Raw genomic sequence first — 17,146 nt, forward strand, 5'->3', positions numbered from 1 at the left:
AGAGGCCAAAGTTCAGACCCTAAATCAAATCAAGATTCTGATTTCATATCCCTTGAACTTTAAAAAGACGATGTTGTAACAGCAAATGATGAAACTGCATGTGTAATGGCTTACAAATTCCATTGATTTTATCCTCCGATGGCACTGGCTCGGTGGGCACAAAAGGATCTATAAACACAAGAAATTGTAGTTTAATCCAGGGAACTGCCTCCAGACCAGCCCGCTTCTATTTCATGCAAATAAAGTGCACACAAGAGCTGGAATGCCGTAATCCTCACCTTCACAGTCTGACGCACCAAGCCCATTGAGAACCTTAATGTCATCCACAGCGATGTCCCCCCAACTCTTCCTCTGCACAAGACCCTCGATCACCACCTTAAAATGATCAGATGCAGATGAGGTCTAACTGATGCTCAAGTTTCAGAGAGGAAAAAGCACGTCAGCTTGTGAGACTCTCACCTGATAGGGTATGCTGGTGCGTGGAATCAGGACGCGGCCTTCCCTCCAGCGATTGCCTTGGTGACCGCCGACCGTCCACAGCAGGATGTCCGCGGCTCCGTCCTCCGTCTGCTTGCGCTGTTTAATATGCAGCGTTCCAATGTGCGACCCGTACATGTGGTACCAAAAGGACATGCACAGGTCGGAGTCTGGAGAGTTGACCACGGGGCTCACCAGCCAAGCCACTTCGTTCTCCTGGAGCCCGGTCGCTAACGTGTAGATGAAATTCCCCGATCCCCCTGTTGGATCGTTAAAACGCTGTTTACTTTGGGGCGGAGACGAAACCCCTTCAAAGGGTGGCCGTTTTTTTTCTCTGCAGGCGGATGGGTTAGGGGGGGCTCACCTGTGTGGTCCATGTTGGGGCCAGTGTTGAGAGTCGGGGTGCCGCTGGATTGGATCTGCCACCTGGAGCCAGTGTCCTCCGATTTCCAGCTGCAGAAGGAGGGATTGTTGGGCCAGCCGAAGTCGCAGTCGAACCACTGAAAGTCTGAAAGCATGTTGAGGACAGGTTAAGCTCAAGTGGGAGATCTCAATTCATTACAGACGGAGAAACGTTGATTGCTTTGGCTTGAATCCAGGCAATCATGGGAGGCTTTTTAGCTTGTGGTCATTATAAGGCTACAGGCAACAAATAAAAAAAACCCTACTGTTCTCTAGAAACACTAGAGGGCAGCAGAGCGCCGCAGAACAAACGCTTCGAGACCCACTTGTTGGCCAGACCAAAGTTAGAAGATGAAAACAAAATGTGACATGAGACGGGAGAGAAGAGCTGGTGCAGACATCACACTGTCTTTCATCACGGCCGCGTTTAATGATGTCCCTTAATGAATGTAACAGGGTTGAGTAAGGAACAGACGGGGAGGCACGCTGGGAACACACACACCAAACAATGGCAGGGGGATGGAGACGACAAGGTCTGGACACAGTTTAGAAAGAGACATTCACAGCATCCCGCTGAGAGACGAGGATTTTAATGAGAGCAGGGACTTGAGATCTCAAGACAGCTATGGCAATAGTGCCCAGGCGCTGTTCCAACGACGCAATCCCCCGTGGACCCGCGGCGTGCCGAAGCAGCCTCTGCAGAGGCCAAAAGAAAAAAACACGCGAGCGCTTTTCGCCAGAGAAAGACTTCCATGGAACACGTGGGAGAGGGATGTTTGGGATGTCAGGCATGGTTTTACGTGCCATCATCAGATGCCGTCATAGATATAATGAAGCTGCCTTCCAAGTGACAAAATATACGAGCCAATATTCCCTTTAATAATGGGAAGGGTTTAACTAGCTTCTGCAGGCTGCAACCCTATTTACCCATTAAGCACAAAGGGTGGAATCCTCATGTGGAACCACATAACAGACTCCAAGCCACTTTCACATATAAATCCCACTCCCAATTAAAACAAGTTTGGCTTTCTTTTTTTTTTTTCTTCCTTTATTGGGAGGCTTTCACCGAGGCAGCAAAGAAGCCCTGGATAAGATGAGCAGCCACATGACTCACTTGGCCATTTCATTAAAAGAAAAGGAGACTTTTTTGTCCTGCTACATGCCAATGGAAACTACATCCTCGGAGATTAGGGTAAATGGCAGACATACACCCACACAGACCCAGACACATAAACACGAACGCTCAATTCTACTAAAGCAGAATGCTTTTATCCCGAGACGCAAGGGTACATTTAATGCAAGTCGACGGAAAGGATGCAGTGGCTTGCAAGAGTGCTCGTGCATCTTGAACTTTTTGAAATGACAGTGCAGATGACAGTGTATTTTAGTAAATATACCAACACAAGGTAGAAAATAACTGAGGGGCAAAAGGAAAACGACACATGGCAAATAAAAATCCAAAAAGTGTGCCTTTTTTGCAACTAGCTCAAAATTAATCTAGAGATGGAGTGCAAATGAGCACATCCGTTTGCCACATTAATTGGGTTCAGCTCAGGTCACTTGAAGATGCTTGGATGTAAACCATTCTTCCGTAGCTCTCTTTGTCTGTAAAATTTTTCCCGTCAAGTATGACCGGCTTCCCTTTGCCAGCTGGTCAAAAGCATGATGCGGCCACCACGTGTCGCAGTGGGCATGGTATATCCATGCTGCCACCATCCTGCGTTACAATGGGGATGGTGTGTTAAGGGCTCCCAGCAGTGTAGGTTTGTCTTCCACACATAGTGTTTTGAATGTGGGCCACAAAAATCTATTTTAGTCACATCTTGCCAGGCCAGGGAAACTTATTCTATATTCTTGGTATCTACGCTGCATGTGTTATGGTGAAAGGCAAACAGGACTATTCTGCTATAAAACAATGGCTTTCCAGATTTGTGTGTGTGCAGGACTAACAGGTCTCCTGTCAACAGAGACCGGGCTCTGTTGGCTGCTTCTTTGATTAATGCTCTCTTTGCTCATCCTCTCACTCTCGGTGGTCGGCCCGTGTCTCGGGAGGCTTGCCGTTGGGCCTACTTCTTCTTCTTTTATATGACAGATTGAACCGTGAGATGCCCCATGAGATGCCCAGAGCGCGGGATATTCCTTAACAACTCAACCCCGTTTTGAACCTCTCCACGGCTTTATCCCTGCCCTGCCTGTGTTCCTGGGTCTGTCTTTATGATGCCGTTTGTTCCCAAATGGCAGGTTTTATACATTATTAAATGACACATGGGTAGACGTGAAATCCCAAAACAAAACAAGGTCCAAGTTGTACAGATTTTAGTGAGACAATGGACACTCGTGTATGAACACCTTTGTGGTTTCATTCTCCAAAATGAAATGTCTTTACTCTAATACAGAGGGTTGAGTTTGAGGCAAACACACAACAGAGGTCAGTTCTCATCCATTAGGATATAGCTGCTGCCCCAGCAGACAGCAGACAGACCATAGACCCAGCTGACTGAGTAAATAGAAAGGGGGTGGAGCCTATAGCCCATTAGCCAAGGTCAGACTGGGGTAACTCCCTCAACTGGCTGCTGCCTCATCAGCGCGCTATAGGAGAAACTGCTATGTGTGCTTGTCCGGGGGACGTGGCCCCAGAGTCCACCTAATTTCCTCCGGTCATCTGCATTGTGCTTTCCGGCTCTTAGCGTCGGCTCGTTTTTTTTTTTTTTTTTTTTGCGCGCATCAGTGTTGGCCCGGTGATTAGTGATTATGCTGAGGAGGCTGCAGCAGAGCACCAGTGCTAATCATCGGCTAGGCCCGCATCACGCAACCTCCCTCACCCCGTCAGCGGGAGCCTCTCAGGGCCGTATCATCAGCTTTAATAACAGAGGCCTGGGTTGTGCCTGGCATTCATTACCTGAGCTGTGCTTCAAAATGACCTGTGCTTCAAAATGAACGTTCAAGTAGGCACACATTAACACATTTCACCACGCCGCTTTGTAAACTTTAAGGGCACGGGGACATTTAGAAACTCACCTGCAATGGTGTTCAGCTCTGTGGTTACGGTCTCCGGCATCACGATACCACCTGTCAAAATACGGCACAGCAACACATGTTGATTCCTCTTCAGATACGCACGCTCATCCCGCACCCATGCTGGCTAGATTTAGCCGATCATCTCAATGCCACTTTCCTTTCATTTCCTTCAATATGCCCTTTCTTGGCAAATCTGTCGCCTATGACTAAGACAGTGCCGTGCTCCTCATTGGAGACTGCTGGTTAATGGGGAGTACAGGCGGGCGGTGCAGGCTCATTGAGTTACTGGGTTAGTGGGAAAGGAGGCCAAGAGGACAAATCATGTGAGAGAGAGAGGTAACGACAGAGAGAAGCAGGGCTCCTCTGCAGAGGCAGGTGTGTGTGCGGATCGGTTTCTTCCCCCGCGAGTTTCTATGGGGTAGAGATAAGAAGGCCGACGAGGGAGGTGGGAACTAAAGATGCAGCTAATTAGAGCTGTATCAGTGCCAGCTCACATGTGGATGGATGCATGCATGCTAGGGAGCGTGCACGAGAGATGCCAGATTGCCTGTGCTGAGAAAAAACTGGTGGCATTGTAAAGAGGGGAGGGGGGGGGGAGCAGAATGAGTACGAAAAACAAAGCAGAGGGGCGAGAGAGCAACAGGAGGGTGTTGGGGGAGGGGGGGATGGGAGTTTGGACGCAGTCTCATGAAGGCGATGTTAGCACCTGTCACGTCGTAGTCATCACCTGTGCCACTGTGGCAGCTCGCCTGGTCATCGTCACATTCGTCTGACGGGGTGGTGCTCAGGAGTGGAGTGGTCGGAAGGAGAGTTGGAGCTGAAAGACAAGAAGGCAGAGAGAGAGAGAGAGAGAGAGAGAGAGAGAGAGAGAGAGAGAGAGAGAGAGAGAGAGAGACAACAGATAGCATTGGTTAGATTCCCGAGCCAAACAGGTATTGATGAAAAGACTGGACACTGACGAATATTCCCGCGTACAAATGTCACAGGGGCTGGTTTTAAAAAAAGCAGACCCTGTGTCATCACAGTTTGGAAAGACCAATTAAAAGTATGCCCCCTGTAAGATGCATATGGTTTTACCTCATTGGTTGGACAGTGAGCGGGGCCTGTACTCACATTGGTTCTCTCGTAAGCTACTTACTTGGGTACAAATAAGAAATCAATAATCAATCATCTTTTATTGTCACCATGTTTTATCATGGTGAAATTAACTTTGAGGCAGACACCAGCTTAGGATACATACAAATAACATGACATATATACACAGCAGACTTAGTATTTGCATTTGCTCTTTAGGAAACACGGCACAAGCAAAGAGGAACCCAACAGGGTGTCCAATTGGATTTAGCCAGCATATTTTCTTTTCTTTTTTCACCAGCTCAGTTCCAGTGGTAAACTGGTTCTGTCTCAGAATTAACTTTGAGATGGACCAGTGGCGAGTACTTCTTTTGCTTCATAGAGAATTACAAGCGGTCAACATGCAACGGCTGCCAAATTCAAAAGTCCCGGATTGGTGTCGCTCCTTGTTCTGAATAATTTCAGACACAATTTAAGACAGTAAACAATAAAAACATGCGAACTCAACATCAATAAAACGTTCGATTAGCTTCAGAATAACATATGATCACTTGCTCTCATAAAGGCAAAAAAAAAAAAAATGCTGCCAAGCATCTAACTCTTCTGTGTAAATGTTGGCCAAGCATGCAATAAACGGCACTTTTTCCCTATTTTAATCAACAGTGTTGAACAATCCAATGAGACTTACCGTCAAGAAAATGATTTATTTTGTAGACTGCCAAAAAAAGGGCTTGTTCACAATTTTTGCATCGCAAAACAATACTCAACGTGACTTGAAAAGTAGAACGAAATCAAAAATTGAGCGTTTGTATGGTGTCTGTGGATTTTAAGCCTGTCTTTGAAGTTAGAAAACGTAAGGAAAAAAGGTAAGAACACCATGCTTTGCCTACATCTACATACTGGCATTTATTGTAGGCTTTTATTATTCTTTCACTGTAGGCCTGAGCTATTAGCAATGCGCTTTTTATCAAGCGGCGGAGACGTGAGTGTATAAATACAGACTTTAAGTTTGTCCATGATGCTGGAGCGGTTGAAACTACATGGCTACATAGGCAGGGCCACCATGGCCTATCATTACGGACCCTGCTTCACTTGGATGTGGCTGAGGCCCAGGATCCGCTCCACGCTCCGCTGCCGCACAGCCGTCCTGCGGTGTGAGCGTGCATTTGTAAGTTTTCATACGGACTGAGTAATGATCGGGTTTCCCCAGAGCAGATGGAGGAGAAAAAGAACGAGAAGAGAGGTGGAGAAGGGAAGAGGCATAGATGGATTGGGGGGGGGGGGGGGAAGCGGCTGAAAAATGTGTCCAGTGTTTGTGTGTGTGTGAGCCGATCTTCCTGCTCTCGCCCTCTGCCAGATGAAATATGAGGCTGATCAGCCGCTGTCAGATTCAGGGTGGGTGAGGTCAGGGATGGGGTCAGCGCTGCGCTAGGGAAGCCCCTTACAGAAATGAGGATTTAGCCCTCCTGCTGCAGCGTTGTTACACACACACACTCCGACACACACTTGTACAGACAGATAGGCACCTGTGTATGTGTGTAATTGTATATGTTGTCCTTTAAACCGCAACCTTGGCAAAGGTACTTGTGGTTGCTGTGAGTGCATCTGTCTCTATGAGTGAGTCTGTTTTTGGCATTAACAGTGAAAACAAGCATTATCGTCTGTCTGAAGTTCCCAGTGGGAGTCCGTGAGGTTTATAAGAGAACGGGCTTCCCTGAAATCCAATATGCAAATCCACTTAGAGCAAACATGCTCCCTGCTACTATATCACTAAGCTCTTTCGCTGCTACCCAACTTCCTATTTCAAAATGTTGTTTCTAAGAAAATAACTTTGTATAATGTTCTAAAATGATCATCAGTTCTCCAGGGTCATTTAACTATTTTCTTTGAACAGTAATTAAGCAGTACTTATCAGGTAGTACAGCCATAAGGTCCTGAAATAAAGAGAGGACCCAGTGAGGTGTCTACACCCAGCCGACTACTGGCAAACTGCTCCTTGCTGGCAACCTAATTCAAAAACACACATCTGTGGTGAAATATGAAATATCCCGAGGATAATGTGGAAAGAAAAGACATGATGAATTCCTAAGCTCAATTACCTGACAAATGGGGATAGATGATCGGCTGAACAGTGATGCATCACTTAGCTCCAGTGCCAGGCCGTTTCTAATTACTTCCTAATTCTGAATATAATAATTTCAGATACTCTTCATCTGCTGTAAACAGATCTTTCAGGGCGATACGTCTGGTTATAGCGACACTAGGCACTTTCACAGAAAACTGCAAGTCGTAACTTTAAGAACCAAGGGGTTGTAAGGGGCTATAAATTCAAAGTCTTAACCTCCTGATTGCACCACAAGAAGCGGGGACAGTGATAAAGCAGTTGACTTATAAAAGATTAAAAGCTGGGAACACCACAGTTCTTGCTATTAACACACAATGGATGAGTATAGTTAGGTGCACTGAGACTAAACAGATTGCTGGGCTTAAGCCATGCACACTTTTCATAGTAGCTGTGATGCGTGAAAATTCACCAAAAAGTAGAAGGACGTTTGTTGTGGAGAGGTTTTCATCACACTGAAAGCTTTTTTTTAAAAAATTAACTTCCTTATTGGTAAGATATCCACTTAGGTCCTGTCAAACCACGTTACACTTTTTGGAGAATTCAAGAGATTGCGTCTTTTTGATAAGAAGGCTGAGAAGGAAGCGCATCAAGACAGAATGTTAAATGGTTGCTGCTAAATTCTGGAGACCTGAGTTATTCATTCCTTGAGTTTTGTGTTGTCTTTAGGATCATCTTGCGTTGCTGAAAAAACACAAGCATTCCTCTCAAAGGTATAAGAACTAAATGGAGAATAAGTTAGCTTTGTTGAAGGAAATATCTGGAAATGCCTTAAGAACGTATGGAGAACCACAGGTCAGAACCCCATCAGAACAAAAACTCAGGCCAAGTCAGACTCCCCTGACAACAATGGGAAGAAATAAAGGATAGCTCTGTGGTTTCACACAGTACTCTACATCTGCTCTGAGAGAAACAATATGGGTCATTTGAAGTATACCAAAGTCCATTGGGTCCTTTTGAAAGACCAAAGACAAGGACTGGTTGTGAAGACGGTGATGAGGGCCAGGCAGCAGCAAGCCGAGAAGGCCAGGTGGGCTTTTATTTGATCCGCTCCAGAAGTGGTTAGCCATGAGGGCAGCTTTGATGTAACAGGGAGGCAGAACAAACCGTCCCTTGTTGGAACGGATAGTACGAGTTGGACAGCTGTGCGTCGAACACAGGAAGCCTTCATGCACATCATTAAATAACCAGGGATGTTGTTAAGACATGACGTGAACGCTGCGTCTAGTCATGTCATTAGTTTGGATGATAGATTGCTCACCTCCCTGAGCCTGACACATCACATGTGAAGAGACGCAACATAGTCTGAGACTGTCTGAGCACTATCTAGGTGCGCCTACTGTACTGAGGTCATCGCTATAGATAGAGCGTAATCACAGGTTTCACCTCGGCACGGGGAAGCGAAATGTGATGATGTTGTGTTTTCTGCCGCGGCCCATGTCTACAGCGGAGATGAAGACACCATTCCCAGGGCGTGTATGAATGCAAACACTTAATTCAACAAACGAACATAGCAGACATCTGGGAAATACATGAAATGAGCCAGATCTGTGGAAGTCCGCAACTCTCTTCCTGATTTGTTAATGATTTTTTTTTTTTTTTATTTGTCTAAGATATCACAGATGGAAACAGTGAGTTCCCTTAAAACACACCCACAGGTGAGCTTCTAGCAGACATTTACAAACCCAATGACCTCGTCATCTGGGTCTACCCAACTTGCTTTATGGCAGAGTATTTGTAGTGTATGTAAACTTCCAAAAAGTTTGGAAAGTGAAATGTACTTAAACCTTTTAATATTTTCTCTCATTATCCTTGCCTTAAAGAAATAGAAATAATTTTTCAATCCTAACTGACCTAAAACGAGAAAAACATGTCGGCTAGTGAGTGGGAAATAAGGTAATGTGTTTTTGCACTGACTGCATTTTTTGCCTGTCTCACCACTACGCAGAAGACTAAAAAAAAAATAAAAATTCTCATTGGAAGGTTTTGTGCGTTGCTCTCGTTTACCTTCAATCTCGCAGCCGAGGAGTTCAAGCCGCAGGCCCATCCCAGCAGGAGTGGCCCTCTCTGGATAAATTCTGATGAAACGGGTCAGCAGGGGCTCCACTGTCCTCAGTTCAGGGGTGTCGTAATTGCTGTTCCCTTCAAATATCTGGCAGTGAAGAAGGAACGGGAGACACAACATATAATATGATGCATATAGATTCTTATTCTGGCATTACTGAACACTTTATGTAACATGTGGGGGGAGGTGAGTGCCGGGTTAGGTGGAAAAGTAACAGGAGACTGATGGAAAATAAAAAGATATCAGGAGAGCTCTCTGGTCTTGCTGATATCTAAACTGCAGCATAAGCGGGTGACACCGGGGGGCAAAAAACAGCAGGACGCAGACCTTTGTCAAAAAGCAAATTTCAGAACTCTGCCTCGGATCCTTAGCAGACAAAGGAATGGATGTTGAGGGAAAGGGAGGATGTAGGATAAAAGCGAGAAAAGAGGAAGCTAGAGGACTGATGGAGGTGGATTCATGTGAGTAATCACGTGAGAGAGCCTGGTGAGCTTTAGCTGCTTGGGTACCTCTCAGGCGGGGGGGGGGGAGAAAGGCAGCTAACTAGGGCAGGCGGGGGTATGGATCTTCCTTGCTCCCTTCATAAATCAACCATCAGCCCATCTGGATGAGATTTATACCCTGTCAGGGACAATTGTAATTGGGGACAGGGTGTTGCAGAAAAGTAGGTGGCTCCGTATGAGAGCATGCATGATCTGGGTGTGTGCATACACCGGGCCGTAAGAGGACCGCGTGTGTTCTGGGGATGCAGCAAAGCTGAGAGATAAATCTTTGGTTTATTCTCTAAGTTAGGGAGTGATTTCTCCTTTCTCCATCCCTCAGCAAACCTGCAGTGTGTGGCTAGGATATGATCACGTGCAGGGAGTGAGAAATTGGAATTGTGATGTTTATCCTAATGTGATTCAAAGCCTCCCTGAAATTGATTGGGAGTGACTGCTTTATTACTCACAACTTGTTCTGGCAAGAACAGACCAAATGCATCATAATAAGAATCAATGCGCAGATTTATCTTGCTTTTTTTTTTTTTTTTAAGAAGCCTTTTTTCAATTAGGTCAGAAATCAAACCTGCCTTGGAAAAAGTATTTAGTGTGAAAAATACACTAAGATTATTAAAGGTTCTTTCATCAGCTTAAAGGTGCATAGCCACATTATTTGAGTTTTTAAAATGTATATGTCAGTAGCTCATCTGGTTGCATACAATGTTTTTTATGAAATATTATTCCGTCCTGTTGGTGTATTAGTTGTTATTTTGGTGTTTTATGCTTTGTTTTTGCTTAATTTCTTAGTAAATTTGTTAATAAAGCCTTTATTAACAAATCGTGTTTATTTTTAATAACAACAGAAGTACAATACTGCGCATGCACAGCAGGGGCTAAAACAAGGAAGCAGCTAACAGCTATTAGCATCTTTAAGCGAAACAATGAAGAAAGGTCCAAGATCCAGTGAAGAAAATGCAAAAAAACAAAATAAATATATGATTCCAAGAGGAATCACTATTTTGTCTAAAGCACCCGGGTAGGCTTTGATGGCATTGGTGGAACATTCACACTCTGAGAGCTAAATCTTTGCCCCTAATCCACCTAGCCATGGAGTCCATCCATTCATCCATCAAATTTTGTTTATCTGAGAACAGGTTGCAAGGTTGACAGGTCCAGGATGGAATATCCCTCTGCCCAACGATACTCTTCACCTCATTCTGGGGGTTCCCACATTGTGTTTCCAAGCAAGAAGGGAAACGGAGTCCCACCAGCACATTCTAAATAGACTCCACCATCTCTTCCAAATACGACATGCCTAGCTAACCTCTAGGTAGGTTGATTATCTCTAGGGATGAGCCCAGCCACCCTAAGAAGGAGTCTCCTTTTTAGCCTCATGAATCTTTAATACCATTTTTTTTGGTCGTAATCTGTATCTGATGAACATGGGCAAACAGTGGGATCTAGATTGTACGGTAAACAGACAGCAATTCTTTGTGGCTAAGCTTTCTTCATCATGACAGACTGAGGCTACGCCAACACTACTTCAGATGAGGCGTCAATCTCTTTATCAATGCTCCACTCGTCCTACCTTCACTCCTGAACAAGACGTCAAGACACAAGGTTTCAGTTTCATCTTTCAGGATGCAAAGTATTCTATAGGTCTGTCGGTGAGACCATCTTTTTAAGCAATACCTTCTACATACATTTCTAATTCTTTTGTAAGGCATGGGCTTCTCACATCTTTTAAGAACGTAACAAACGCCAATTTGATTTGTGAAATTCCAGGACCTACCTTTGGCTTGTTTCCACCGGCGTCGTACACCATCTTCCAGTCGGAGGCGTTGTTGCTGTAACCGAGACGGAACTTCTTCATAAAGACCTTGTTCTCTCTGTATTTGCCTCCCTGGATGATGAAACCCTTCACCAGCTTTTCTTCACCGAGGTCCACCTGCAGCCATTCGTTGGTGAAGGGCTGAGGCTGCGGCAGCAGGGTCCACCCGGTCCTGCTGGTAAGAAGGCGGGCGTTTTCGGGCACCCAGCTCCGGTCCGTGTGAGAAGACGCCGTGATCTGGTTGTCTGTGATCAGCCCTGACACCATGCCTAGCATGCCAGAGCAGGGGTACTCTGAGGGACAAAAAAGACGGAAAAATGCGGTTAACTTTTTTGATGCAAACCAATGGAACCCTGCAGAGATGCAACATATGAAAAAAAAACTTGATTTATGTTCATAGGGTTCATATCCAAGATCATCTACAGAGCCAAAGTCATAGTTTGGGTCTGAGTCTTACATAGAGGATAGCCAAAGTCAAAGGGAGGAGGGTTAATCCCCAAACTCTGTGTGATGTTACTGTGATCTATCCCTCTATTCTCAGTCTCTCTATGTCTGTAGATCTCATGCATACTAATTCCTTAGCCTGAAGCGATTGTCTCCAGGCAGCCAATTAAAACCCTCTTCCCGGCTGGTGCTTCCACCTCCTGCATTCTGGGACTCCGTTCTTTTTTTTTTGTATTTCCCTGCTCCTCTCTCCATAGACTTGCATATACTTACACACAAAAAAACGCAATCTCTTTTGTGCTGTTTTCGCTGCCACAGCAATCATCTGCCGTCTGCTTCACAGCTGTTAACATCTGTGAGATTACATCTTTGAAAGTGTCGTTATTTCCTGTCCACAGTTCCAGATAAATCCATCGTTCTTTGTGCTATTCCTCTGATCGTGTCTTAACTCTTGATGAGTTTCAGCATTTTGTACCTTTTGCATTTGAGATCAAATGCAAATGCATGTCCTTTTAAATTTGCTTTGCTTCTGTTGGTAATCTTTCTTGATGCTTGAAAGTGGGGGGGGGGGGGGGAATTAGACTTCTGGATTGAAGAAGCTTTTTGGCTTTCAAGCATTTTTTGCAAGTCTTCCACCTTTTTTCTAAATGTTTCGTTCAAACCTCAAAACAACGGAATCAAAGAAATGTAGGAAAACAAGGAAGAAAAAACAGGGGGAAAAAAATCAAGGCGTTGTTACAAGTCATTGTATACATATTACACAAAAACTTCTGCCTATGTGAAGCAGTTCCTATGGAAATCCGTGAGATGATACGCTGGACATGCAACCCAGAAAATTAGCAATTGTTGGCTGCGCTGAAGCCTCCGTTCCTGGGATTCTTTTCCTGTTTTTCTTTCGTCTTTGGCCAAGATCTGTTGAACGTGATCAGAGGAGCTGGCCTTTGGCGGTGTGAAGCTAAGCCACTGCGATCTGAACACCTTTTGAAGCGAGGGGAATTCAAGAGAAAGGTGCATGTGTGTGCATGAAAGTGTGCGCGCTGACGAGAGATAAAAAAAAAAAGCGACTGATGCGACTCCCCCAGATCATCTGGAGCTGCTAATCGAGCTCAGCTGCGACTACAGAGGCTGCAGGGATGGCATGCACGCCACGACACGCCCAGCCGAACGACTGTTTATGTTTGTGGATGGTAAGAGTAGAGATGATGCAGTTGCAGCCAGTTCGGGCCACGACTGGGCTTTGGGTGGAGCATCAGTGGTTCATGTTAGCTATTTTTACACCATGGCGTATTTACTAACAACTGGGTGGGGGTTTCTTTTATTAATGAGTAGCTGTTTGTATCAGATGACTCGCGACCACGGTAATTTGTGGTGAAACATTTTCGTGACATTTGACCCGTCCTCTCTTGTAATCTCTGAATTATTGGTTGGACGTCATTAATTGAAGACAGAACCTCTTCGATTGAGTGCTTTTCCTCTCCAGTTTGATGCCTTGCGTAGCCGTCGTTGAAGGCACTCCTCCACGACACCGAAGATGCTCCTGAAGAGCTCTCCATAGGTTTTTCCGTTAAAGCATCAAACGTTGAAGAGGAGAGGCGAGTCACAGAGTTTATGCAGCCCTCGAGGAGCCTCGGTTTCCCTCTCCCTGGTAGCATGCAGTGGAGCTGGCAGTGTCTTCAGAGGACCCATGGCTACTAACGTCATATTGGAGGCCCTGTGGTGACTCCGATCCTGTGATGTGTTTATGCTCGGCGCAGCGCTCTGATTATGTGTCCCCGCACACACGTCCCAGCTGTAACCCCGCTGCACCCACAGTGCCATCTGCTCTTACAGGATTGGCCACGCATATGTGATGCATAAGTGACTCGCTCCTCAAAAGAGAAGGACCCTGTAGTCACTTCAAATTTGGCTCCAAAGAAATCCTGATCCCATCTTTAATTCCATGTGAGGCAAAGGCGTCTTACCAATATCAGGGTACACCGAGGTTGTTAGAACGTTCTCGTTAGAACGCGCAAATAGTTTTCTGGCGTAGCACCCCTGTGGTTGAAAGTCTTTTCAAAGATATGCCAAAGACAGTGCCAGAGTGATCTGAATTTCCCCCAGCACAGAGCAATGCATTGCCGTCCCTCCCCCACCTGTTGCTGCACTCTCTCTGTCAGCCAGCTTGAAAGAAGGCAACCAGATTTCTTCGGTTTTCAAGAAAGACTAATGTTTAGAAGTCTTTCCAATGGTGAAAACCAAACAGATGAGGCCAAAGACAGATTTAGGAGGATGTTGTTCTCTGGGCTAAAGTCATATTTGGCGCATTGCACACACACACATTTATTTTTAGATACGCAAATAATCAGTTCACAGTTCAGGTTAAATGGTTTTAGGACTTTGAGGAGTTATTTTTTTCTATATGAACATTGCCATGCCTGCATGTGTTGTGGTGCCTGATGGGGCGTAAGGGCTGGGTTAAAGGTGGGTCTGTGACATCATAGCTGGGTGGTTGCATTGCGAGTTTTGCCTGGTGGCCCCGACCAATTTTAAATGCATCCTGCGGTCTAAGCCCCAATAACCCCAGACAATGTTCCCCCTATTGTTTCATGTGTCTGACCATACACACAAACTCTCTGAGCATTCACCTGACCTTTGTGAGCAACATGGCATGTGCACACTGAGGCTACATTACGCCTGACCAAAACCTGAGATCATAACAAATTACATGGCTTACTAAAAGAATCAAATTACAGCAATCATTTCTTTTAGATCACTGAGTTTGGATACAACTGATTTAACCCAGTTACACGAAAAACACAAAAATTTAGGATTTTTTATGAGCTGTATAGTAGGGGTCCTACTAAGGAAGAACGTGTACATCTTCCAGAGCTCGAATTTAAATTTTATTGCCAATAAATTATTTACATTTTCTGCAGTGAGATTTAACACCAGCATCTAGTACTGTTACTGTGCAGCCTCGCTTCTGTCAGTCTGCTAGAGGGCAGCTGTGGCTACAATGTAGCTCACCGCCACCAAGCTGTGAATGTGTGTGTGAATGATCGACCAGCGTAAAGAGCTTAGGGGTCGTCGGACTTGATAAAGAGCTATACAAGTCCAAGACATCTGTAGTCTTCAGGCATGCGCTCATAAAATAAGAAACGTTTAAACAGAGCTGCTTTTCAAAAACGGAGGTAGAACACAAAGGCTGGTCAGAAGCCAGCAGAAGCCGAGCAGGTAGTTTGACTAATTGTTTTTAAAATTGTTACTTTTTTGTTATTCAGTAAAAAGCTCAACGGCAGCATGTGTAATATTTGCACAACTAAATATAATGCACTTTAATTTGTTTCTTTATATATAAGAATCTAAAAAAATTCATCAATGTTACGGATAACAATGTTGTAAGAATAATGATTCAGTTCTTCAATTATTTTAGACAGATTAGAATTTTTTTTAACTTTTCTAAATAATAATAACAATAAAAACTAGGTCATAGTGCACATTTGCGTTTTACATAAATACATGGAGAATCTCATTCTGGCCCATGCCTGCTCAAGATGCTGCTAGAGAAAAAGTTGTTTTTCCCCTTTATTTACCCAAGCGGGAATTCAAATTAAATACACATGTTTCATGTCCCCACAAGGACAAAGATAGATGTGACGGAACCACACTAAAAGAGCCACCAGCATATTTACACTAATTTAAAATATCAACAAAAGGGCAAGGGGAAGAAAGTTGTTGCTAAAATCAGTTATATAAGCCAAAAAAAAGAAAAAGAAAAACTCAAGCTGTGGCTAAAGAGAATCCTGAGAGCAGATCAGCAAGCACCCACCCAGCAACATCAGCAGATGCATGCCAGCTGTTTACTCTATTTATACTGAATGAGATTCATTGAAACATGGGGTCAAGTTAATAGATAATCCCCATCTCTTTGCCTCTATTCAGTATTATGCAGCTGGGACCTGGATCGGAAATAAAAATAAGGCGACTAACCAAGACAGCAGAGCAAGCCACTACAACAGTTGGGTGTTCTGTAGCCAATGCCGGCAAAAAAAAAAGAGAAGAAAAAAAATGAAAGACTTTTTTTTCTCGCATTTGCAGAGGAAGCTATGAGCAAAGACAAAGAGTTGATTCATGGTTAATACAGAAAAGAAAAAGCTGGGATCCAAGCAGGAACCCACCTGATATCTTGCAGCCATACACCTCGAAGCGCAGCGCGATGCCCGTTTCCCAGGTAACGGGACGGATGCGGACGTAGCGCGTCAGCGTGGGTTTGGGCAGCTTTGTTTTGGCAACGGCCGTTGGGTTGGTGTTGCCTTGGAAAATCTGCGAAGGAAGGCAGAAGATGAGAAGAATATTGAAAAACATATGGCGAGGAGATGCAGTGCAGCATTTTTTTTTTTATGATAGCTTGACTCCTTCAGGAAACTAGCTCATAAATAAACCAATAAATAAATAAATAAATAGCTTTTCAACCAGCAAGTTTTACATGACCCTCAAAATTAGAAAATAGACGAATGTTTCCTGTACAGAACGTAACAAGTTACTGATATGTAATGAGACAGAAGCTGCCCTCGCGTCACATGTTGCAGCTGAAGGGGGGAAGGTGTGATATCTGAAGCTGGAAGTATAACAGTGATCAGATCCGATTGGCTCAGGGTGCCCTTTCGCCGTTTTCTGCTTCGGGTGTAGGTTTTACTGCCGTGTCTTGTCGAAAGGTCAGAGACGTCAGTGTTCTCTCTCCCCCCCCCCCCCCCCCCCCCCCCCCCCCCCAAGGGGTCAGATGACAGTTTACTAGCACTATACGATGAGGCCGGCCACCCAGCCAAACAACCGCCCGCAGCCCGTCACAGTTCATTCTGAGTAATTGAATCTCAAAGGTAACCCGCCCGGCCCCCTGACCTCCCTGACGGAGAAGTTATGAGGCGGAAAGGATTCCAGCTGAGAAGAGTAGGAAGCACAGATGGAAAGATGGCGGCTTGGCTAATCTAAGATGAGCTGAAACACCGCTGGAGCCGACCCATTAGACCGTACAGCCCCGCTACCGAGCCCTTCAAGTGGTACCCGTCATCCACATCACCGAGGGACCCTTTGACAAAGTCAGCCGCTTCCTTAAATGCCATGCAGCGTCTCCTCTCCGCTCCCTGACTGTAAAGTGGCTTTTTTCCCGAGCTGTGCTAAGATGCCAAACTGCAGGCTCAGCATGTAGCAAATGGTGCCCCTTCCATACAAAAGCACTTTAGAGGCCGGAAAAAAAA

General features: G+C 45.0%; 1 protein-coding gene across 2 annotated transcripts in view; it reads right to left on the reverse strand.

Moving 5' to 3' along the window:
• Window positions 1-17,146, reverse strand: part of nrp1a (neuropilin 1a) — a 73,633-nt gene that overhangs the window by 3,853 nt on the left and 52,634 nt on the right. Inside the window, exons 8-16 of one of the 2 annotated variants that reach the window (XM_012865062.3) lie at window positions 16,070-16,214; window positions 11,430-11,761; window positions 9,101-9,245; window positions 4,604-4,714; window positions 3,898-3,948; window positions 842-985; window positions 460-737; window positions 279-375; window positions 115-168 (exon numbers count right to left, since the gene is read on the reverse strand). In XM_012865062.3, the coding sequence (XP_012720516.2) occupies window positions 115-168; window positions 279-375; window positions 460-737; window positions 842-985; window positions 3,898-3,948; window positions 4,604-4,714; window positions 9,101-9,245; window positions 11,430-11,761; window positions 16,070-16,214 (1,357 nt within the window). The remainder of the gene's footprint in view (window positions 1-114; window positions 169-278; window positions 376-459; window positions 738-841; window positions 986-3,897; window positions 3,949-4,603; window positions 4,715-9,100; window positions 9,246-11,429; window positions 11,762-16,069; window positions 16,215-17,146) is intronic. The other variant, XM_012865063.3, reaches the window with a different exon arrangement.

The sequence above is a fragment of the Fundulus heteroclitus genome, chromosome 21, assembly GCF_011125445.2.
Source record: "Fundulus heteroclitus isolate FHET01 chromosome 21, MU-UCD_Fhet_4.1, whole genome shotgun sequence".
NCBI classification, from domain to species: Eukaryota; Metazoa; Chordata; class Actinopteri; order Cyprinodontiformes; family Fundulidae; genus Fundulus; species Fundulus heteroclitus.